This window comes from Thermobia domestica, chromosome 8, assembly GCF_964235325.1.
Source record: "Thermobia domestica chromosome 8, izTheDome1.hap1.1, whole genome shotgun sequence".
Taxonomy (NCBI): Eukaryota; Metazoa; Arthropoda; class Insecta; order Zygentoma; family Lepismatidae; genus Thermobia; species Thermobia domestica.
In genome coordinates, this window is record NC_137461.1 from 110,434,119 (window position 1) to 110,460,568 (window position 26,450).

The window sequence follows — 26,450 nt, forward strand, 5'->3', positions numbered from 1 at the left end:
TGAAAACTTCATCTTCGCCCAGTGCTGTAGAAAATTACACGAATTATGGAACAGTCTGTATATAGGCCCTATATATATATATATATATATATATATATATATATATATATATATATATATATATATATATATATATATATACTGTTCCATAATTCGTGTAAGGCGCTTTAACTTACATTTTTATGAGGTAATCAATATAAATTCGATAGGGAAAGCCACCAATTGGAAACATTTTGTTTGTGTAAGTCTCTATAATGTCTCAGGAGGATAATAGATGTTTTTTCTTTTTCTAATATGTTTACATTTAGTAAAGAGAAAAATTATTTAATTATTGTAATGTCGGCGATTATTTTAATTAAAAAATAACGTGATCAGGATCATGAAATAACTTTGCCTGATCGAAGTACTGTTCAACGTCAGCAGTTAATTCCTTTTTATAGTTATCCCTGGAATATAATTCCTTAATATACAAGCCTTATCAGACATAAATAATGTCAGAAGTTTACATTATTAGTGAACAATATTATAAGATACAGTACATTGACGTTTTGAACAGTGTTTTTGTGGATGTTTTTGCCTCTTCTGAGTGTTTGTTACCGTTATTGTTAGAAATCATGGACAGAGATAAGATATTAAGTGCAGAGGAACATGTTAGAATCATTGCGCGTCATAATGTGGGTTTTTCTATTCGTCAAATACCTTTCATACTGAAATAGACTCCATCTATTTTTGGTGACTCCATAAAGCGTTTTCAGTGAAGACGAAAGAACGTGGACAAAAATCAAACTGGAAGGTCTCGTATTACGTCACGTACGAAAGATCATATTATTGTATTGTTTAGCAAAAGAAATTTGATACTTACTGCAGTGGAACTCTAACCAGAATTTAATCGTAGTCACCCTACAAACATTTTAGTTATTACTGTGAATCGACATTTGAGAGTAGCTGCAGTCTGGGTAAGAGTTCTGTGCAGAAACCAATGCAGGTTCAGTAGAAACAAGTAACAGAAGTTTCAATGGACCCCGAAGAACAAAAATTGGACAACAAAGCAGTAGAAACGCGTATTATGGACTGATGAGTCAAACTTTCAAGTTTTTGGACAACGACATCGAGTTTATGTTCGAAGATCTGTTACAGAAAAGATGCGTCCTAACTGCGTAACCCCGATTATTAAACATGGAGAATGTTTTGCGGTACTTTCGAGGTGTTTCGCAAATTCTGGATTGATTGGATTCTACAGAATACAAGGAAATCTTTACAAAAATGGTTATCATTTCATTTTAAGCAGCTATACTATTCTCTCAGGATTTGGTTTGATTGGTCGCAGAATTACTTTTGTGGAAGATAGTGATCCGAAGGACATGTCCAAGCTTTGTTATAATTATTTTAAGAAGAAACCAGCCAAAGGAGATATTTGATTCATGGAATGGATTCCCCAGTCTCCAGTTCATAACCCCGTCGAACTTCTCTGGGAAGAGCTTTGCAGAAGTGTACGAAAAGACTGTCCAACATCTGTTGATGATGTGTTTGATATTCTGCAGAGGGCCTGGAATAATAATTCAGATTTAAATCTTCAAAAACTTAAACCCACATGCCCCGATTGGTGAAACGAGTAATAGTGGCAAAGGATGATTTATTTGACGAGAAGAACATTTAAACAATTTGCCCATTTTCTTTGTTGGATAACGTTATTATATTACTCTGATGTTAAAACTATCACTCTGTTTCTAAACTACCAAGTATCCTGTCCAAAAATTACACCGTATTACAAGCCTAACTTAATATTTCTCTGTTTTTTTATCTGTCCGGAAACTTTTAACCGGTAGTGTATATAAACAATGTTTCCACCATCGTTTTTGTTCGATCCGCAAGCCACCTCTACTGACCATTGTCTAGCATAGGAGTTTCCATTGCAGGATATTATATTGCAGCTGGAATATGGGTAGGGCTATTGCATCCTACTCTCTTTGTAGGCTTTCCACAGGCCGGTGACGGTGCAGACTTGACGATGGGACAGACGAATCTTGAGGAGTCCGAAACCGTTGGGCTGGCATCTTGACTCTTGACAAGGATGTTAGAGAGTGGAATTGTCGAAATTCCAGTTACAGCGAAACAATTTCAGCGATGTTTTCACTGTGCGGCTGGATGTCTTGTCTTGGTGCAGTTCAACCTGGTTCACTTCTTGTACATAAAATGCTGGGATTTCATGTAATTACATTTCAGTCACGACATCAGTCTGGTTGTACGCCGTAGCATTGATTTTTAACAGTTTGCTCCACCTTTCGAAGACGCAGTTTGCCTCTGTATGAGAAACTGACCATAATCATAAAACCTTTTGGGAAACGATTCTAGATGCTCGTGTCCGTGTGGTGGGCTCAGGACTCTGTGTTGCATATTTTCGTACAATAGGATTCATAGTGGCACGGCCTACACGAAAATTACGCACTTGACACATTTCTACAACGCACGACGCCGTAAACGTAGAGTCGGAGAGAGCCTCAATGAACCCTCCCCAGAATCTGTTCAGTTTCGGCGGCATCAGACTACGATCGACTACACTTCTCTAGTACGTGACTAACGAGATACTGTTGCTTGCCTCGTGGCAATCTCACGACGATGGGTTGCTCATGTGCGGTACAGTTACACATTGACTTCGGCTCAATATAATTGAATATATATGCATATATATTAGCGTGGAGGATATACATAGTTCTATATTAGGGGGTGAAACTCAAAACATCTCGGAAGCTGAAAAAAAATAAACACCACCCTAACATAGCTTTATATTTGCTTCTATCTTTACACTACAGTACACAGTACTACTATGCTAAGGGACCGCGTTTATGTCGTTTCAAGGCAGCACTTCGAGTTCCTTGTAAACGTTGTTAGCAAATGAGAGAGCAGCGGTGCTGCCATGTCTTCTATCACGTGCTTGTGCTCGAGCTATAGTGTGTCTTCTTTAGCCACATCTCTTTACCACACAGACAACTAAATCACGTTACAGTCTTCGTTTCCTTTCCCTAGCCTGCTCACAATAGATTGTGCCCTCACTTTAGTTTATTTTTTCCTTCCTTCGATTGTGAACCTTATATCTAAGACTGTAAATGTAGGCGGGCTGGAATTGACTAAACCAATTTTATCACTCATATTACGCACCTTCAGAAAAAAACAACCTCAAAATTGTTACAAGAAACAAAGATAACTCCAATAAAAGCAAACAGTGGTTGTAATTTTTATTTTTAAACAGTAACTTCTAACTACAGAAACATGTCAGCATATTGATAACAGAGAACATTTCTAAGAATCAGTATTACTTCGGGGAAAATTGCAGCACAAGATGTTGTCATACTTAGAAAAATGGATCTTAACCATTTCTGTTTTTATTGATAATCAAATACTCAACATTTTCTACAAAACGTTACAGTATTGACATACATATATTGACACCGGATGATGACAAGATTAATCAGGAGATATTCATTGTTTATTTTATAATATTTGAAATGTTTTGGGTAAATTCTTACAGGATTTAAAGGAAATGTCTTGCAACATTTGCAATAATAATAAAAAATTATGGATTAATAATAGTGTTGTCATTATAGAATTATCGATTATATAGATCAGGGCGCAAAATTTCCTGTTGCCAGCTCGCCATTGGTGACAAGAAATTTAGAGCTGGCGACCAGTGTTCAGTAGGAATTGTTTCTGTCTAAACTCACCTGACTACGCAATTTCTGTTTTGCACAAAACTAATAGTTGAATTTGGTGTGGAAGAAATAAAACTGATTTTTAAGTACTTGCAACCAGATTTATACAATGAAAAGGTGGACCTTGTTTTAGCAGAGTGGCCAGAATATAATCGTTTGTTTTCTTCATTGACGTTAAATCACACACTGAAAAAGATTTACAGTGAAAACTTCATTACGAGATTCCCAAATTAACTTCTAATGGTCACATTTTGTTCAGTTTAACTTGAGTACTGCCTCATGTGAGAGAGGCCTCTCATAATTTTCACATGAGAGATAACTGGCGACCATCATTTTTGGATTGGCGAGTGCGTCTGATTTTGAAATTTTGCGCTGTGATATAGATGAATAAGAAAAAGAATGGGGATACTTAGAAACATTGAACTTAATTGATTAATGTAGCAGGAGACCAACATTAAGCTATAAAACAAATCTAGTTTGCAATGGAATTGAAGCAAATAAGCATGAATCGTTTTCAAAGGAAAAGTGTCCATTTCTTACTCAGTGAAGTGTTCGATTCCGTCAGTGAGAATGAGAGGGTTATCTGATCCCGGTTTGAGTTCCAAAACTGGCGAACTATGATAATGAGACCCTGAGAGAAGCCAAATCTACCATGGAAATTTTCATACTTTTATTTCCTTCAATTTAACCGACATGTTCTTATGATATGAAATTCATATTTAAAACGTTCCAAGTTTCTGGTAATAAAAATGCGAAGCTGTACCCTTGTAGGCCCATTTCTCTGAGCCTTCCTAGTTTCCTTCGTAAGTCATTCTTCTTATAGAGTAGGAAATCACGTAGGAACACACAACGGTTATTTTTTTTAAAAATTAGTTTTAACATCCCACAATTATGCACCAAGTCTATGGGAGACGGTGATGATAAGTTGGATGAAAATGATAGAATGACGAAAGAGTTAGGGAATGAAATAACCAGAAAAACCCCACCCATATGATGTTTCTCCAACCCAGAACTCACTTAGTGAGAGCTGAGAGCGAACTAGGAACCTCACTCCCCAGAGAAGAGGAAACTACCACTAAGTCATCGAGACCTACGGCCTTGTCTATGCAGTTGTGAAGAATGACTATTTCCTTCCATATAATCTGTACAGAAAAATGAATGTTGTTCAACTATAAAAATGTATAAAAGGTATGGGCCCCCACACTAAACTTTCACGCTCTAATTTATTAAACTAAATTTTGTTATGCTGTAGTTATTACTGAAACATTTATTTATGAAATACGAACAAAATCGCCTGAGTTGTTATTCAGAGAATCGTCGGAGGAAAATCCTGTTCCAGAGTAAATTAACCTTTGTGGCTTTTTAAAGGACAAATAAGTTATACCACATTATCATGCTATTAATGAAACATTTACTTATAATGACGTACAAACAAAAAATCCTTAGTCATTTTTGAAAAAAAATGTCTAAAAAATCAAACCTAAGAATAAACTCCCTTTGCGGAATTTTAAAACAGAAACCATATACTCTGGATGCAGTGTTGTTAATAAAGTATTTATTTTGAGTCGTTTTTGAGAAAATCATCCAGAAAGAGCTAACCCCAAGACTAAATTATCTCTTCTAAATTTGTTATAGAACAGTGACTTGTACAGCGGGGGACACTTCTAAATGGTACACCTTAGCCGTAAATCTCCATATGGCTGTACCATTTAGAAGTGTCCCCCGCTGTACCATACTACAGCGTTGATAATGAAGCATTGATTTATGAAATATAAACAAAATTGTTAGAGTCGTTTTTCAGAAAATTACAAATTTCGATTTATTTTGGAGGTAGGAAGAAAATTCAAAAAGTGACTCTACAGAATCTTAGAAGAAACTTGAGTTTAAAATTTGGCCTTGATACGGTATGGCCTCTAAATGAGTGAATATATTTACATAGGGACGAACGAACAGATATCCAAAAAATCCGTTTTTCAGAATGTAGGGACCATAAATCATGTAAATCCATTCAAACCAAGAATTCGATTTTTTCACAGTTACATTATCTTTTTCTGTCCCATCGTCGCTGAGGAACATAAAGGCTAATAATATTGTGAATCAGGCTGCAATTATCTTGATATTCTTGTAAGTTCATGTGCTACATCTAGCGGTAATATTTAGAATTACTTAACACAAAGTGCGTTAGTACTGCAGCCGTGGTTATCGCTTATGAGTAACAAATAGTAAATAACTTTAATATATAGACCTGAAATAGTCTAATAGAAAAAAAAGCTAGTGGCAATCATATTTAGTGCTAATCTGAATGAGAAAACAAATCTGTTAGACAACTCTTACTAGAGAAAGCAAACATAAATGTACAGAAACTACTACTGTTATATCAAAATGTATTATACCTAGCTATGTAATTAAAAAAAAATTCCTTAATCTTTCTTGTTTTTGCATTTTCTGAGAAAAATCCGTGTTTTTACCCACCTCTAGTAGTATTTTTAAAAAAAAATCGTAAAGAAGAATTTCGATCCAAAGAGTGTGTCTTTCTCCATCAAATTAAAATATCCTAGATCTCTTTAGGATATACCTAGAGAATTGAATGATTATAAAACCCAACACTAAATGACTTGTTATGCGTACTTCGGGTTCATCTCTTTTCGGAACATTTTAAAATACCCAATTAAATTTCCGGTAATGTTTAAGAATTTTCCATTTTTTTTTAAATTTTTTAATCCTTACATGCAAGAGAAACAAGAACATATATGTCTTGCGCTGTATTCAAGTTCCCTTCCATTGTTCTAATACTAGAATTCATGTTTTGTGTTCATTCAAGTAAAGTTGAACCTCTTGCATCAGGGTCTGTGGTTGGATCCCTGGCAAGGTGAACTGTGGTGTTCCGGAAAATATGTCCATGCGTCTCCTCGACGCTCTAGTGTTTCCTTACATACCCTACTAATTCTTTCATAATCACTCACTTTCATTAACCATCCAAGTTCTTGAGTCTAAAGGACACAACCGAGAGACGTTTAGAAAAGAGAGAGCAAAAGTTGAAGTGCTAACAAACTTTCTTTATAATATGAGGAATTTCCAGTATAAAGCTCCCATTACAGTATGTTTAAGAGGTAGCAAAAATGACTCCTCCTCCCCCTAAAAAAAAAAAGATAAATGCCTTTTAACGTAGAATGAAACCAATTTTATAAGTGAGATTTCGACGTAGGTGTATTGTCCGATTTATTAAAGCACTTGCAACTCATGACAATTTTCGATTGATACTGTATTACGCATTTACATTACATAATTAACAAAAATTAAACAAATGATAATTTAACATTTCATCTCAATAACTATAGTGTGTATTGTAGGCGGATTTCTGCATAGACTGAGTAGATTTTGGCCTAGAAAGGCAATTTTTAAAGGAAAGGCTAAATTTATTTGTTCAATTTTTGAAGCGGCAAATTTTGTGCAACAAAACTTGAGTAGGGTCTACTCATTTATCCTCTTAACACTTGAGCTGCAAAAATAAGAAATTGTCGGTTTATTTCTTTTATTGAGTTTCAAAACAAGTGAATAGTTATTTGATAGATCATTATACGTTTTGATCTTTGATATTTCAAGCCTCGAATAACGTGCGGTTCAAGTGGTGCGAAAGAAACAAGGACAAACCTCATACGTTATGACATCGATAATATAACCGAAGGCACAAAAGACTGCAAAATAGATCAGCTTATTCACAATCTCTATGTTGTTTAAATTGAAAGAATAATCCAGGCGAGTGTTTTGTCTACTATACAAGTAACAAGTAGATTCCCGGCGGGAGCTCAAGTGGTTCGGATTCCACGTTAATCAGTAGGTCCACGTCTCATATAGCCTCGCTGCTGAACGGGACGTTAAACTCAAAATCAACTCAACTCAACAATAACAAGTATATATTTTATTTGTTACAATGACAATACGGACATTATTTCTTCCTTATAAGCACATCTAAGAATACATAGATTATCTGTAGCCATCATATTTGTTCCAAAATAAACATCGGACAGCTTGACAACAATATCTTTCGGGTCTTTAACGATTTTGAGCAACAAAGTAAAATCTGTAGATAATGTTGCTACCACTCCCAAATTTACCTTGTTTTGTTGTCTGATTATAGCCTACAGGAAGCCAAAACTTTAAATTCGGCCCTGGTGTACTGCTGTCTTGCCAACTCTTAATAAAAGTTTTGGCGGGAGACGTTCTCGTATCGAATAGTATCGATTTTCACGTTAACAAAAACGCCCATTTTTGTCTATTTTCTCGAAAATAATTGTTATGAGGATTTACGTATCTTTAAGTGAGTTTTTTGTTCAGCTCAATGAGATATATAGACTAGTATATGCCTCCTTGCGCAAAATTGTATCCAAATTGTAGAATTATTTGATAATGAATAATGTACACTTTTTACAAACTGTTATAATGGAAACATACTTTGTATTTATTTTACAAATCTAATCTATAAACCCATATTGTTTACTTTAACTTTTGGAAATGTTTTGCGTACAGGATTTTGTAACGGACCAAATTTTAAATTTGTTCCGTACAGAGAAATAAACTCTGACATCTCCTTGAGTGGCTCCGTCCCGGAGATACGACAATACTAAATGTTAATATTTTTTTGTCAAAGGTTATTCGCTACTCAATTAGAGTTAAATATTCCGAATAATTTTAATAAGATCTTAGTAAATCATTATTTATTGTAATTTAAAATGTATAACACATTATATATGTAATCATTCTGGAAAGATATACATTCGAAATCTAATTAGTGTAAAAGAAGAAGAAAAGTTGTTTATTTAAAAAAAAAAAGTAAAGATATAGAGATTGTCTTGTCATGATAAATAGTTAGTTATGAATTAAGTGATACTGTTCTAGTGATTTGTTGGTCTTATGACGATACAACTGTTGTAAGTTAATTAAAGGCAATTAAACATTTTCAGTGAAATTAAATATTATTATTAAAAGATAAAATATAGCTCGAAGATGAACATAAGGGAAATTATGTTCGAGTAAATTAAGTCCAGGGCCCCCCAACTGCTAAAACCTCACCTAACGATATGCTCTAGTTTTATGCCATCATTGTATTTGTCTGTAATGAATGATTTATCAACAATTCTTTTAACTATTATGTAATTTACTAGAACGTGAGTATGATGACGTCGAGATTATATTGTATTATACTAAATACCATATATGAGCTAAGTACAGGAATTGTTTATAAATTTGTATCTGCAACTAACAAGGTGGAAGTATAGTTTACATCGTCACGGTGATTTTATGGAAGGAAGCCGCCTTGTTGATTAATAGTTCGAGCGAGAAATATGCCGAACCTTTTATATGTGAATCTGGCGTTTGGAATCCTTTTCATTAATCATGTCTGTGGCCCCAAGTATAAATGTCCCCTGTGTTATCAGTGTTGCCTTTTAGATGCCTTCATACACGTGTGTGTACTTCTCATATGATTGGAGCTATATTACTGTATATCCGTCATCCACAGTTTTGTGTATGCTCACTAATGTGTTGAAGCTATGTTATATTGAACTTACGCAATCTACAGTCTGATTATCCACGCAATAGAATAGTATTTTTACAGGATACCGTATACATTCAGGAAACCACATCAGGAGGATCTGGAAAGCGACATCCTGAACCCCAAAATAAAATAGTCTACAGTTTCCCTCATCGTTTGAAGAAGAGGAAGATGGCGATGTGTGTGAGGCTGTGACAGAAAATGGCGACCCAGCCAGGATCGTCGCTAGAGGGCGCTGAGACACTTCAGTGACATTCTTTGATGTTGGCTATCCGTTGTTGATTGGTAATTTTTACTAAATGGAATTTTGAAGATCTTTAGCAAAATGGTGAGTGAAAAGTCGTTGGGGGACCTGACTTATAAAAGAATGACGCGTTCAAAAGTTAAGCAGACTGTTTCTGGGAATATTGAAACCCTGATCCAATTCGGATGTAATTGTGATCCTCGGAGATCTGCAAATGAACTCACAGTGAAATGTGATAAGTGTAGTAATATTTACCACCTAGACTGTTTAGATTTGGAACCAGAAGAATATGAACAGTTAGCTAAGCATGAATGCCCATGGGTATGTGAGAATTGTCGCCTGGTAGTACAGTCTGATGAATCAATGTTGCCAGTACAGGTCATTGATGGTGAAGGTTCCGGAACTGAAACAGCATTAGCTGGAAGTCCGCAAGTGACGGGTGAATTGCGAGTGCTAATGAAATGGCTGGATGAGAAATTTTCCGAATTCGCTGGCATGAAGACCTTAATGGAGAAGATGAAGAGAGACCAGGAAGAAAGTCGGAGAGAAATCAATGAATGGAAAGAATCGCAAAGAAATGAAGAAGAGGAACTGGAAGGAAAGATGATGACGATGAATAGTGATCTTAAGAAGGAAACAGAGGAAGTAAATAACGAATTCGAAATTGAGAGACAAAATTTGGACATCAAGGACGGAGTTGAGACTGAAGTGAAATTTGTAGAGTGTCCTCATGAATGGTTGAATCGGAGAATGAAATGGCGAATTTCAAGAAAAACCACATCTCCAGAAAGAATCACACATGAAAGGAATCGAAAACGGATAAGGTGGAAAAGTGACAGTGTAAAAGATGGCAAACTTAAATGTAGTTGGAAAAGAAAAAGAAGAAAAGGATACATGACATGCATGAGTCAGATGAGAAAGAAATTCAGAGGAAACAGCCATCGTAAAGGAACAAGAAGAAAATCACCAGATGTGAGCGTATTCAGAAAGGATTTAACAAAGAACTGGAAGAAGGTTGTGCGATTACGACGACTAAGAAGAACTCCTATCCATAGGAAGATGAAAAGAAGATGCGAAAAACGGAAGAGAACGAAAAGAATTGGCCGATGGAAGTACCGAATTAAGAAAAATAGAAAGTCGCAGGACGGAAGATTCCATTCCCGAAAGAAGATGAAAATACAAGGAATTATGAGGAAAAGAAAGAGGAGGAAAGAATTTCCTCTCAGAATTGGGACTAAGTATAAAAGGAAGAAGAGAAATAGGATGAGATGTAGAAATTCTGTAAATAGTGTTAATATGCTGTATATTGTTGCAGAATGTATATAGCTGTACAACATTTTGCAGATAGAGTTAAGTGTAAGTTTTTATGATATAATGTGTTATGTTTTTTCGGTATGTTATGTTAATCTTAGTTACCTTTAGGTATGTTATGTTGCTGGCAGTTGATAATATTACAGGGTAGATGTAATCAAAATGTTGAATTCTTTACTTGCAACTATCATTGAAAAATGTAGGTGATAACATTAACCCTTGAGAGCTCGACTGCTGATATTAGGCAACGTTTCTTGTTAGACGTATGTTATTTGAACACTGTTATCGATCGTATCTGTGTTAATGTAAAAAAAATATTATTATTGGAGGTATTAATCGTTCGTCCGAAATCGTAATAATCTTTTAATGTCCAATAATGTTATTGGTCTAAACCTATTGTTACTTGCTTTTTTATTGTTTTGGGATGTTCACTCAAAGATGTGAAATCTTACTATTAAGTCTTTAACATTATGAAATTTGAAAACAAATATAAAAGTTCTCAGGACCATATCTAATTATAAAAATGCTTCGGAATTGTGCGGTTTCGAAAAATCTTAAAGGATAACTGGCGGGTTTGCAAAACTTTACAAACTTGAAACATTTAATTGCTCTGATGAATACAAAACCAAATTAATGCTTCGTTATCAAGTTAATAATGCTAATTCAAAAAAAATAATTGTTTTGTTTAAGTAGGATATGACTGTTGAAGTAGTTAAATGCATAGTTAGATCATATGTGTAATTCGATGTGTTATTGACCAAATTTCCATTTATTTATATTGTACATGCGCTCGAAGTGTTGTAGTACTTGCATATTTTATTAAGTTAATATTTTGATTGTCACAAGCTAATTCTAAATATTTTTTTTAAAAAAATAAAATGCCTTAATTTTTTTTCTAACCGAGCCGGCAATCTGTAACGGACCAAATTTTAAATTTGTTCCGTACAGAGAAATAAACTCTGACATCTCCTTGAGTGGCTCCGTCCCGGAGATACGACAATACAAAATGTTAATATTTTTTTGTCAAAGGTTATTCGCTACTCAATTAGAGTTAAATATTCCGAATAATTTTAATAAGATCTTAGTAAATCATTATTTATTGTAATTTAAAATGTATAACACATTATATATGTAATCATTCTGGAAAGATATACATTCGAAATCTAATTAGTGTAAAAGAAGAAGAAAAGTTGTTTATTTTTAAAAAAAGTAAAGATATAGAGATTGTCTTGTCATGATAAATAGTTAGTTATGAATTAAGTGATACTGTTCTAGTGATTTGTTGATCTTATGACGATACAACTAAGTTGTAAGTTAATTAAAGGCAATTAAACATTTTCAGTGAAATTAAATATTATTATTAAAAGATAAAATATAGCTCGAAGATGAACATAAGGGAAATTATGTTCGAGTAAATTAAGTCCAGGGCCCCCCAACTGCTAAAACCTCACCTAACGATATGCTCTAGTTTTATGCCATCATTGTATTTGTCTGTAATGAATGATTTATCAACAATTCTTTTAACTATTATGTAATTTACTAGAACGTGAGTATGATGACGTCGAGATTATATTGTATTATACTAAATACCATATATGAGCTAAGTACAGGAATTGTTTATAAATTTGTATCTGCAACTAACAAGGTGGAAGTATAGTTTACATCGTCACGGTGATTTTATGGAAGGAAGCCGCCTTGTTGATTAATAGTTCGAGCGAGAAATATGCCGAACCTTTTATATGTGAATCTGGCGTTTGGAATCCTTTTCATTAATCATGTCTGTGGCCCCAAGTATAAATGTCCCCTGTGTTATCAGTGTTGCCTTTTAGATACCTTCATACACGTGTGTGTACTTCTCATATGATTGGAGCTATATTACTGTATATCCGTCATCCACAGTTTTGTGTATGCTCACTAATGTGTTGAAGCTATGTTATATTGAACTTACGCAATCTACAGTCTGATTATCCACGCAATAGAATAGTATTTTTACAGGATACCGTATACATTCAGGAAACCACATCAGGAGGATCTGGAAAGCGACATCCTGAACCCCAAAATAAAATAGTCTACAGTTTCCCTCATCGTTTGAAGAAGAGGAAGATGGCGATGTGTGTGAGGCTGTGACAATTTTAACGTGATTTCTTCCAAAGTTTTAAGAAAACAATGCAAGATAATGGAGTAATAACGCAGAAACTATTCCTTCTTTTCTTATTATCATATCAACCGGCAGTGTAACAGTTTACACCACGGGAAGACGTTTGATTTGACACGCTGTACACAATGTGAAAAATTGAGGTTTGAAATTTATTAACGGCTCAACAATTGAAAGTTCCTGTGTCGCTGTATGCCCAGCTTCAATTCTCTACATTTCTTCCTGCTTATCATTCCCAATGCTGGAACTATGCTGTCGTACTTGAGAGGATACCGGGGGCGGCAGCACGGCCATTTACAGTCTCCTGTCAAACAAAGTATTTCCCCTTACCTTCCTTTCTCCTCTTAAAATCTTTAGTGTGGCCAAGACAAGCGACTTTTATTATATTCACGACTTACTAATGACGTGATATTTTCTCGATTAATATTAAAACGCAAGTAGTAGTAGATTTATACCAGTTCAGTTTTAGTAGAAAGGTTAAAGTAAAAGTACCATATCTTCTTGGGACACTTAATTAATTTGCAGAAAACATCTTCTTGCTATCTATTACCGTTTTCTGCACTTTTATGTTTATTAAAATTTTTGTTCACTGGCGAGTAGAGTATAAAGTTGTTTTTTAAATTTTTAAACTTGTTTATTATTATCATAATGTTTTTGTGATGGACGAATTTAAATCATTTTAAATAGACTTCGAGCAATGCAGTTTTACATATCGGGGAACCAATAAAAGCCTATATATTTCTTGAATTATAAATGCAAAACTAAATCATTCAGTTTTAAGTCTACAATTAAGTTATGCCCTGCAGGCTGAAGAGCACTGGTGATTAATCAAAAGGAATAATCATGAAGCATGTTAATGAAATTATAGTGTAGAAGGATACTAGAAAACTCCGAGAAAATACACAGACACAATCTTGCCCTACCATAAACTCTCATTATCTGGGATCAAATCAAAGACTCAAAGATAGTCTTTGGGTACTTTGTTCGAAACTATAAGTTTAAAATTTTGATTTTGACACACTAAAACTGTGTGGCGCCTCGTACCAGACTTGTGTACTCTTTCGCTGAATCACCGTGGCTCCATTCTTGCAATTGTAGTTAATATTATTTCAAGTCAATACTCAGGCACGTACGTAGAATGTTCATTCAGGGGGTCCAAAGCTTTTCGCAGGGTTTTCAAATTGAATATGTAAATAAATTACATTAAAATTTGTAAAAATCTACCTAAAATTAGAGTAAATTTACTGAAAAGTTGGGATTTCGAAGGGAAAAATGAAATCTTTCAGTTTAAGGCCCCATTATTATGTCCGTTAGACTAAGGGAGACAGATAATTGAAGGAAGTGAATGATGAAGGAAGAATTGGTGGAATGAAAGTGTGGGAGGAAACTGGATACCCCGAGAAAACTGACTTACACGATGTTGTCCACCACAAACTTACTTGACCGGGGATAGAACCAGGGACCCCATACATCTGAGGTAAGCGCTCTACCACTGAGCCATCGTGCCTCCGGGATGTCTGGACTTCCAAGGACTCCCTCCTGTGTACGATCCTGCCAAGACTCGACTCCCGCCTTATACAGTATTTCCATATATAAATGCATACGTGCTCTTTACCGCCTTTATTTGGTTATTTTTAAACACTTTAATTAGCACACCTATTGTCAATTTGTAAATATATGTAATCAGTGATTACTTACGATTTGACGACAGGTGATGATTTGACGGGGTAATGATCCCCTACAGCTAATAATTTCCCTCGGGCAAATCTCCGACCATGCTTAATAAGTTACCAGTATTTTCCAATTTTTGCAGAAATACTTCAATCCCTTGCATATTGAAATCCCCATATTGCCCCCTCGGAAGAAATAGTCTGAAACCATCACTGCGTATAATTCAGTAAAGGAGAAAAATGGTCAAAGATCAGACATAGATATACTAACTGATAGATATCATTGAAGTAAACAAAACTATACATGTCAGTATAAATGCTCATGCGAAGCTCCTTCGTGGCTAAGCTGTTAACGTGCGTTCCTTTGGCGTGGGAGACCGAGGTTCGATTCCCGACGGAAGCTCATGTGGTTCAGATTCCACGTTAATCAGTAGGTTCCGTCTCATATAGCTTCGCAGCTGAAAGAGACGTTCAACCAAAAATCAACTCAACTCAAATGCTCATGCGTAATTTTACAGAAAATCGATTTTTTGTAAACTTAAAAATTGATGCTGTACAAGAACCATATCACTTTATTAAAGATGAAGCTAATACTGAAATACATCATCATCAACCTCTTTATTATAACGATACGAAGATGACAGTGCACATTATAGTTAATGAACTATATAGCCCAAAATTATCATTAACTCTTAAAAATCTTCAATTTCTGTTGAAATAACATGTCCAAAATTATATATATATATATATATATATATATATATATATATATATATATATATATATATATATATATATATATATATATATATATATATATATATATATATATATATATAGGCCTATCAGTGGCATACACATAGGTCACATTGAGCTAAACTCTTGGCATGCTCAAGGATAAACTTTCATGCGTACGAGCTCCCTCGTGGCTAAGCGGTTAGCCTACGCGCCTTTGCCGTGGGAGACCCTGGTTTGATTCCCGGAGGGAGCTCATGTGGTTCGGATTCCACGTTAATCAGTAGGTCCACGTCTCATATAGCCTCGTCGCTGAACGGGACGTTAAACTCCCAAATCAATCAATTTCATGCGTACGCTGTGAGAAAATCTAGAAGAAAAAACCCGCATTTTTATGAAACTATTAATAAAAAGCATGCTATTTGTTGCGTCTAATGCAGTGGACGGTTTTTATTCTACTAAAGTAGATTATTTAACTATTTATCTACCGCATATGAAAAAAGTATACCTTATGAAGTAGTAGATTCTATCTAATTTTGTTAGATTTCTCCGAACCGTGACTCACGTACTATTTGTAATAACAACCGCATTAGAACAAAACTCTCGCCGTTTAAAACTACGTGGGGCTGCGGTAGCTTAGTTGTAGAACGTTTACCTCCCTAACAACACAATTACATAGCAGGTATATGCCTATCATGTTCCCTCAGGTACATGGGAATGTGTCCAATATATGCCTTATGCACCTCTGAGAGAGAAATCACATGGATAGCAAGCAATAGTCACAGTTTATGTGTTCCCCATTCCGTAAGCGTCAATGAACCACAAAATTACTGCCCCAAAATATGTTAAATCGCCTATATGCGTAATGTGTTTCCCACGGGGGGGAGGAGACGAACCACCAACCTTTGGGTTACTAGCCACGTGCTCTTCTATTTGGCCACGGAGGCTATGAAGAGAACGTCGCTTGTAGAGGGATAAATTGTTGTGGTCTTCTGAATTTGGCTAATCAGAGTGCTCCTTTAACCGCATATTTCGACGATAACCGTTTCGGATCAGATAAAATCTGCTCGCCATGTAATTTTATAACAAAATGACGAGTGTCTATTTACTTTATTTCATGGTTTTTTCATATTCACTTTTAAATGATTGCCGACAGTTGCCATCTAATAAAATTGATGCGTTTGTTGCTTCTGGTACACAATCGCTTAGAAAAAGAAGGAACAAATGCATCAAATGTGGGAGATGCATTTAGAACATCTAAATGGCGAATTCCTAGCACATCTTGTGCTGTTACGGTATCTGAAACAGTATGTGCCTAAAAGACGTACTAGAACATGACCGAAGTGACGACATAAAAACAAATGATGTTAGAGTGCGAAACTGAGCCAGGTATATAAATGCTATATTTGTAGTACATAGTTGCAAATATCAATTAGCTCTAAGAAGTACCTAAAGCTGCAGGTAGCTGAAGTACATACTTAGCACATGAATATCATATGTGCCAAGTGTCGGGTACCTAAAAAGTAGCTGGGACACCTAAATGGCACATGCCTAGCACATCTTGTGCTGTTAGAGCTCTGGTGGGTGGGGTTCCTGTTTCGGTCGAGGCTAACGGCGCCGACTTTCCAAAATTTATGTGGGTGCATATCAGTGACGGGGCGTGTTAGCCTATATGTTTTCAGGGAAGTCTCGATATTTGATTGATTTGTTTTTAGTTAATATCTTTTATGAACACTGTCATGAAAGACTGTGGTGAGATAAAGTAAAATATGCCGGTACTATGAGGATAAATTGGGGCTGCCTTAGACTGTAACACGGTTGACTTAAATGCAAGAGAAACGGGTGCAAACCCGGGTCCAAACTAAAACTTTTGTGGGTGCGCCTCATCCCCAAGATTATTTGTGTGGGTGTCGGAGCCCCGGAGCGCCCACGTAGTCGGCCCGCATAGTCGAGGCCCGCGCCAATTGAACATTTTACGGGCCGTCGTGGCTCAGTGGTATAACGTTCACCTCTGGTGCATGGGGTCCTGAATTCGATCCCAGCTCTCGCCAAGTAAGTTTTGTGGTAAACAATCACCGTGTGTATGGGTTTTCTCGGTGTTCTCTCTTTTCCTTCCACTTTCTTCATTTTCACCATTTCATTCACTTCGCATCATCAGCGTCTCCTTTAGTCTAGCCACATTGGGACGTAAAACTTAAAGATTTCATTGCACTTTTTTCAAGTGAACTTTGTGCTGGACAAACACCGTATGAGTGAGTTGTCAATTTTCTCCCTCTTTCTTTATTCCACAATTACCACCCATTTCATCATGACCGTTTTCCTTACCCTCTGTGCATAATCGTGAGACGTTAAACTAAAAAGAACGTAGTGGAATGTACTTCTGTAGTTACGAATATCTTCTTTCGACACGTGACCCGAGTAGCGTAGTCACTAATGCTCTTGCCTTTGGAAAGAGCGATCCCCGGTTTGATTCCCAGTGGGGACACTCAGCCGAAAAAGTGTATCAACTTTTTCAGACCAGCCATCCTGAGTGAGGTTTTCTTGGGTTTTTCTTATCTACACGAGGCAAATGCCGGGATGCTACCTAACATAAAAGTCCCAGGTAACTCGCTTTATTCCTTCCCCATTTCTTTCCTCCTTTCCAATTCCACGGCAGTGTAATTACCGAGGAACGTCATCCCTCACATGTGTGTCAGACTAAGATGGCCTCAGAAATCTAAGTGTAATCGTAATATTTTTTTTGATGAACACATGATTGATGATAAAGTCAAAAAGTAATTTTGTTAGTAACTTGTAAACAAATAATATGGTGAATAAATAACCACAATTTAACAGTAACGGAAGCTAACTTACCCTGCTGTGCGAAAGAAAACAAATTCTGAAGTAAATGGTGGAGGATTGGTGTTAAGATCAGCTCTTGTCTTCGCTGCGATACAAGATTCCCCCATACATGCAGTTCCTGAAAACAGAAACTCTATGCACTGTACAAGGGATGACACTAAACTGAAACTTAATCAACATCACATTTCGTTTGTGGTAACATATTACAGTATACCCTACATCCGTTAGGTCAATAACCTTCGACACGGGTTGGGTACTTTGCACTTTTTTTCTCTCCTCCTACCATCCATAATATAAAAGCTATTATTTTTCTTCTTTAAAATATGGAACCAGGAACAGGAAGAGAGTTAACTGAAATACGTGTCGGTGACGACGTTTAGTCACAACTAGATCGAGAACATGTCTGAACTCAACGCGATAACCTTTCCATTTTAGTATAGTTTTCTAACATGAATTGACATACGTCATGAAGAAAGAAATGTGTTATATAACTTATCACTTAATAGATACGGAAATAATTGTTAAGCGAACTCAGACATTCAACAAACTGTTGAACTGTTTTCAAATAGATATTCCTTAAAAAAGAAAAAAGTGCCCCATGTGTTATTGTGGGTAATATTTTGCGTAACTTCTTCCTTTGTGTCTTTTATATAGAATTCGTCTCTACTCGAAGTGTCTGACAAAATTCAAAAACCATGTATGAACATCTTAATGAACAATTTCCACACACTTTTCTTTCCTTCTAGATCAGATATTAGAAAGCGCTGATATATTAAATTTAATTATTTTAAATCAAGAGTCCAAATACTAGATTTCATGTCTGTAACCTTAAGGAATACGATATCTTCCCCCCCTAAATGTTCACTGCTCCCCCTAAAATGTTCACGGTAGGCTTGCAAATGAACTATAATATGGTTGGGTGCCCCCCCCCCAAAAAAATTCTACCGGGCCCCCCTACATTTCTGGGCTGGCTACTGGCCTGGTTCGGATTCCACGTTTATCAATAGATCCCGCCTCATACAGCCTCGCTACTGAAAGGGACGTTAAACTCAAACACAATTCAACTCATTCTTCTTCAAAGAGTACTCCCTGAAAATATGACAGGTGTCGAGTATTACTGACTTTTGTAGGTTTGTTAGATGTTAATTGCAGAAGCTGAAATAATGATCGGTCTTACTGTAACTTTCTGACATTTTTATAGCTTCTTGATTTCGTCTGGCAGGTCTGGATTTCTGCTTATTTTTGTACTGAATGTTGTACGCAGTGTATTTACGATTTTGTTTCGGGGAGGGCTTTGGTAACTTTCGGGGGGGAGATTTGCCTGAAAATGTGAAAATTTCATATACTTTACAATAGTAAGTAAGATTTTGGGGGGGGGGCTTAAGCCCGGAAGCGCCCCCCTAAATACGCCACTGGTTGTACGTATGTTATGAATCAATGGTACTGCTACAACTATGCAGGTTACTGCTTGTGAATTTTATTGATGCAGTTATATCAGGTCTGTTTGTAGGTACTGTGACATCGGTTCTCATTTCTCGGTCCCCGTAGAGTTTGTATTTGTCGTTTTTAAGTATTGAACTTGGTTGGTGTTTGTAGTATGGGTTGGTATCGGCAATTAATTCCATGATATATGCCAAAAACTGGTGAGTTCTTCTTGCATAATGTTGTGTCTTTTTAAGTAGTTTGTGGGACCAATTAAACGGCATGAGCCTGTGATGTGTTCAATAGTTGCTGATGTGTCTCCGCATTTTCTACATTTTTCATCCGAGAGCTCTTACTCTTTATGGGCTTCCGGAGCCTGTGGGTTGTCCCTCACGGCATGGTCTACGGCACTGTTAGTTACGTCCCTGGGCCCGTTCCATACATGATAAAATTAATTAAGGGGTCAATATTGGCAAATCTCAAAGCCATACGAATAAATATTATTTCTAGGGCCCCTGACAGCAGACGTTTTTTTACTGAAATGGGCCCGAGTCCTTTTTGTTTTATGTACCTTTTGTGTATTGTTGTGTTGATGTAATTTAGAGAACCTGTTTGATGCTGCATTTATAATTTCACTTCGTATCGTATATGAAATAAGAAAATTTTGTCTTAAAATGGGCCCCCTCGAACAGCGGTGAGCTTCCCTGGGGGATAGACCCCCCATAACTTATTGCCCTGACCATATTTACATTTGAGCAATATGATTTAATTCAAACTTAAAGTGTATTGTTATTTGAAACTAGATCGTGATGGTGGTGAACATGAACGTGATTTGTAATTTATTATTAGGACATAGGCCGTAGCCATATATTTAGATTTGAGAATTAATATTTATGTATTTAGTTGGTGTACAGAGCAGCAAAAGAACTTAAGTGTTAAGAATTATATTTAATTAATCACGAATTTAACTATAGAGCACAGCGGGTAGAATGCGTACAGGAATCAACCAGTACATCTATTTTTTTAAAATTTCCATTGCATGCTAATAATATCATACTGTAGAATTTTAGAAGAAAAAAAACAATAATATTTATAAATATAAAAACCACTGAATTCACGTGTATGACTTTTGACATACGTTTTCATTTCCGGAAAGAGATAAGTTATGTTTAAGTAGGGTTGTTGATAAACAGAGCAGAAGAATCTAAAAAAGACTGTTTAACCTTCGATAACCTCTGTAGTCCAATGTTTATAAACTTCTTTTAAACTTCGATATGTATTAGGAATAAGAAATGAAGAAAGAAAGAAAGAAGGAAAAAAAAGAATAATGAAATAGAAGAAAAGAAAATTCTCGGATTACTCAGTGGTCACAATAACCTACTAACCTCATGAGAGGTAGTGGAGAATACATTACATTTATACTTGTGTCGTAATTTTAATTGGGAAATTCTAGTGCGATCCGTGAAGCCTGTGTTATTTTTATTGTAAACTAGATGAAATATCCCTTCTTCGCATGGGGTAGAATAGGTTTATGAGAAATATTTGAATCCCATTCCTCCTTAGAGCATTTATTTCAGTGAAAGTGCAATGATAAAAATATAGAAATTTCTCTATTTTTGGCATAAATATTAAAACACTGTACTCCTACAAAACACGTCTTTAATCAAATTATTATGACTAGAAAAAACACAGCTTGAAGTGGGTACTAACTATCTTTCAATAGTAATTTCAAACTGATCAGAAGTTTCTCCGAACCTTAAAACTACAGGGTGTCCAATATACAATGCAACCCGGAGTTTGGGATAGTAGAACTTTTGAACCTGAAGTGATACACGAATAAGGTTATACCAAAATAAAGCTTTGTTCATGCATATATTTTTAAACTAGGAAGCAACGATTGAAGTACACTAGGAACCACACAGTGTAGCCAGATGTAACCAAAGGTGTAAATCAATTTTGTTTTGCAAAATATGTAAATTGACTCATAATTCAACGTATAGATGTTCTGTCGTTAATTTTCAGTTTATTTAGTTGGAGTAGCTTGGAAACTATGGAGCAGAAAAAAGAATTTTTCATTTCCACCGATAACTAATCGGATGAGGCCTCTGTAAGGGGGAACTAGGGAAATCGTAGTTTTCATAAATTAACACTCTGAATTGGCAGCTTTGCTGATGTTTTAGTGCATCAAAAGGTGTGCTAAGGATCTGTCTACATTATGCAATTCCTGAAAACAATGAAAAACAAACTTAGAAATTATTATGATAAAACGTTTACTTATATGCACCCGGCAACACTGCTACTATCAGAAATGAGTTACCAGCTTTACAGTGGATGCTGGGAGTGTCCCTTGTTTTGATTCAAACACTGGTTCAGACGTTTCACCAAGTTGGCAGCATCTTTACGAAGATTAGAAGTGTTAATGTTCTCATTGGCACTGCGAATGTTCGTTTCCAGGTCTTGAATAGTTCGAGAATTGTCCACCCTCTGCAAATGGGTATAAACTTGGACTTAAACTGCATTGCAAGCTTCAGTATTTATTTTGGCAACCCCAAAAATTATCAATTCGATAATAATGTCGGTCATTTTTAATTATTTATACATGCCACAATTTCACCTCCCCCCACCAAGGTGATAATAGGGCTTGAACTTCAACTTAAATGGCATCAGGAGAATCATTCCCTATCTAAGCGACTCAGAAAACTACAGATTCGACACTAATATCTGGCATTTCTTATCACTTTTTACGTCTTTCACTTTCCCTAAGAGTGCTCAGGGGTCTTGCCCCCACCTGGACTGAAACGGCATCAGGAATAAGACCCATCAACTTAGCGAGCTGAAAACTAATGTTTCGGAAAGGATATTATCGATCCTTTTCGATATTTTTACATGTCACAATTTCACCTCTTCCCCGGTGACAATGAAGGCTAAAATCCGACCTAAACAGCATCAGAAGTGTTACTATTTATCTGAATGACACTGACAATTAAGAATTCAACATTAATATCGGTCGTTTTCGATCATTTTGTCTTCCACTCCTATTTCCCCTAGATGTGCTAGGGGATCTTACCCGACAGTACTCTTGTTCTGACTGTAAGTAATATGTGTACAAAGTTTGGTTAAAATTGCTCCAGGCATTTCACAGTTATGCTGGAACACATATACATTCATCCATTTATGAATACAAAGTGAAATAATGATAAAAGAAACTAGTTCTACATTTCATCATTATGTCCTTTAGTGCAGGGCTATTTTAAGGCATAGTAAGAGGAAGGTCTTTTTCTCTTTTTTTAAAAAAAGAATCTTGGCTTATCAAAACTGATTTTGTTCATGTGTCCGTCCAAGAGACAAAAATCTCAATAACGACTTGACGGAATCAATATTGATTTTGGCCAGAATGTTGAGGGGCGAAAGATAGAAGGCATAAAATAGACGTTTGGCCTAGAAGGCATAACATGGGACGGAAAAATAGAAATTTCATTTCATTTTTTAATCTTTTGTTAAACCTGCGCTAACGATGTTTGAGGATAAGGTAAATTAATGATTTCTGATCTCAATCACTACTCATACGTGTATTTCATCAAGGTTTCTTTATACATGCAGAGACGGCTCGTGAGGAAAGTCATTGGTAAAAATTAAAGTTATATTGTTTGAAACTAAGAGAATTAAAATAAAGAAATGAAATCTTTTAATTTTACATCCCATGGTTTTGCCGGTTAGGCTAAAGGAGATGGGGATGGTGAGAAATGAATGCAAGGATGGAATGAATATAATAGGAGTACCCCGAGAAAACCAACGAACAAGTTGTTTCTCCACCACAAAGCTCACTTGGCGCGAGCTGGGGTCCAACCAGCGTACCCAAACACCAGAGATGAATGCTCTACCACTGAGCCACAGCAACAGAAATAAAGGATATCTAATGTATTAATTGTTGCATCCAACAATTAACAAATCAAGAAATTTTCATCTTTTAGTTTCAAATGAAAAAATTTGTGTAGTCATTGTCAAAACTCTGAGCAGATTAATTTTTCTGAATTTTACAAATAGAAGAAACACATTGTGTCCATACAAAACCATGTTTATTTGACTCGTAAAAAAACAACGTTATTCATATAAGGATACGAAAATTTATATTCTTATTGACATCGTGACAAATTTAGTGAGGAAAGATGCTCGGAAATAAACAAATAAGTAACGTCACGTTTTATTTGGTGATGCATTGTTTCAACGACACCTAGTGTTGTTAGTATAAACCCTTGTCAGTAGTTGTCTCTTTACTTCAACAACAGTTGTGTATTATGCACTATTCAATCATATGGTAATATGGCCAATATTCAATGCAAATCTGTGACATTGAATGTTACTGTTTTCATTCGTGTGAACCAGTTGACTAGTATGAAGAACATGCAAATAATATAAAATGAGGAAGGAAAACTGTTAACTAAGAGCCAAAGCACGTGTTCAAGTGTTATTCTGAGAGAAGAGAGTCATTCTCTGCGAAAAATCGCTCATGATCGGGCGGAATCTTGCGTTGGACTCTTGAAAGATAGTGATAAAGTGATAAATAATACAAGAAAACTTACTAATTGTCGAAAAATAACTTCTCTTGAGTGCAAGTTCGCTGACAATCAAGCAAACCGAATAGACTTAACAGCTCCGGAAGAACCAAGAGTTTTCTCAAAATGCCATTTCCAATCGGTATCAAATAGGACGGTGGCCCAGCGCCTTCAGATCTATGGTGTTGGGTTGGAATTGTGGTAAATAAACCATTCCTTCAAGCAGAAAACATTATTAAAAGATACTAAGGCAAGGAGAAGGTGGCGTCATTGTTTGGGGATGGTTTACACACTACCAAGTTGATAATTTAGTTCGAATTAATGGAATAATGGACAAAAACGTGTTTTACAACGTTTAAGTGAGGCATGGAATTTTATCAGGAACGCGAATTTGCGATAGCAATTTTGTACTACAACAGATTACCATCCCAAACAATCTATTTTGAACTGTGCAGGAATTATCTGCAATGCAAAGAAAACGGTTATATTACCAACAAATTGAATAGTTGTCACAGCTACTGGATTTGTTACCAATCGAGCTATTGTAAGCTGAAGTTCACAGAACAGTCCGTAAATAGATGCCAACGAATACTGAAGGTCTTTGGAAAGCTAATCAAAGCGACTGGAATCACATAGCTTCGCAAAAGTTGGATAAATTAACCACACAAATGCCTAGAACTTGTAAAACTCTTATCAAGACTAAGGGTCAGCATTTCGTTGAACGCAAACATATTTAATGCATTTGTCTCAGCGGAAATAGGACCATATGTTTTAATTTCTTCATATGAACAATGACGTCTATTTTACAAAACAAATTCAACAAACTGGATTTTATATGAACATTATGTCCTTTTTATTTTTTATTGGAAAATTCTGAAAAAATTAGTGGTGTGCTCAGACTTTTGACAATGACTATATATATATATATATATATATATATATATATATATATAGAGCAAGAAAGCTTGAATATGCTCTATTATCATTCATTCTAAAATTTGGCTTCGATTCGCTGAAAGTTTTCATAAGTATGTCTCTGCACAGAGTGTTGAGCATTAATTAATTAGAATCAATTGCAATCAATCAATCAACTGAAAGTAATTGCTATAAGGAGAATTGTAACTTTTCTTTGAATTAATTTCAGTATCTCCTTTGTAATTAATATTATTTGGGATTGAATTCAATCCTAAAATTAGCAATTAAAATTAAGCGAATTGTTAATTCATCAACAGGGAATTATACCTTGTGATTGTTAATCGTAAAAGAGCAATTGAAGCTTGTTAATTTTTAATGTTAATTGCAACTGAACTCAGTAATTAAATGTACAGATAATATGTGTATACTTGGTTGTTCACTTACCGTTAAACAATCCACAGATTTGAATTAAGGTACTTATATGCAGTAGTGGATAGTGACCATTCCACAACCCTTCTGGGAAGAAAACCGAAAGGGTGACCATCACACCCTATTATACTATGTTTATGGTTCTTCAAGAGTTTCCATCTGTCTGTCATGTACTGTATATACATGGTTTATGGGCAAAACATTGACTGCTAAAACCCCTCCCCATACCTTTTTCCTTTTGAGGTCAAGTATGCTGTTATATAAAAACAACTGTACGATGTAATACTCGTAATTATAGTGTTGGCCATTAAAAAATAATGAAAATTAAGCCCAATGGATCAGTCAATTGAAAGTAATTGCTGTGAAAATTTATTGTAGTTCAATTAATTAAAAGCTACATTCAATTACAATTGAAAGATTGATTAACTGTGAATGCTTTCCATAGCAATTACTTTCGATTGATTGATTCATTGGAATAGATTCTCACTGACTAATAGCCAGCTGCAATTAACAGTTTACAATTACTTATTAGATTGTTAACTGCAACTAAAAATGAAATGTATAGATTAATTGTTAATTCAATTGAAATTTACCCAGCACTGTCTGCACATACAAACTGACGACGAATGGATAAGTAAATAAATAAATGATAACAAAGAGAATATAAAAAATAAGTGCTTTCAATATTTTTAAAAATATATATATATAATTTATTAACACGTATATGTTTACAAAACAGTTATTTTATAAATTATTCTGTTTTTCTATTCCATAAATTTTTACATTTTATATGATGCAAGTTAACTGTTCAATATGCTGTATGTGTTCGTGTACCTAACATAAAACTACACAAGATTATGAGTACATAATAATAAGTCTTTAATAAGAATAATGGTATATTGACGTGACAGTATCTC

At 35.4% G+C, this 26,450-nt stretch overlaps 1 protein-coding gene across 1 annotated transcript in view; it reads right to left on the reverse strand.

Moving 5' to 3' along the window:
- LOC145693149 (retinol-binding protein pinta-like) overlaps positions 1–18,587 on the reverse strand; it is a 41,629-nt gene extending 23,042 nt beyond the window's left edge. The window contains exon 1 of the mRNA XM_081768887.1: positions 18,227–18,587. Coding sequence (XP_081625013.1) covers positions 18,227–18,321 — 95 coding nt within the window. The 5' untranslated portion in view covers positions 18,322–18,587. The remainder of the gene's footprint in view (positions 1–18,226) is intronic.
- Positions 18,588–26,450: the final 7,863 nt, after the last annotated feature.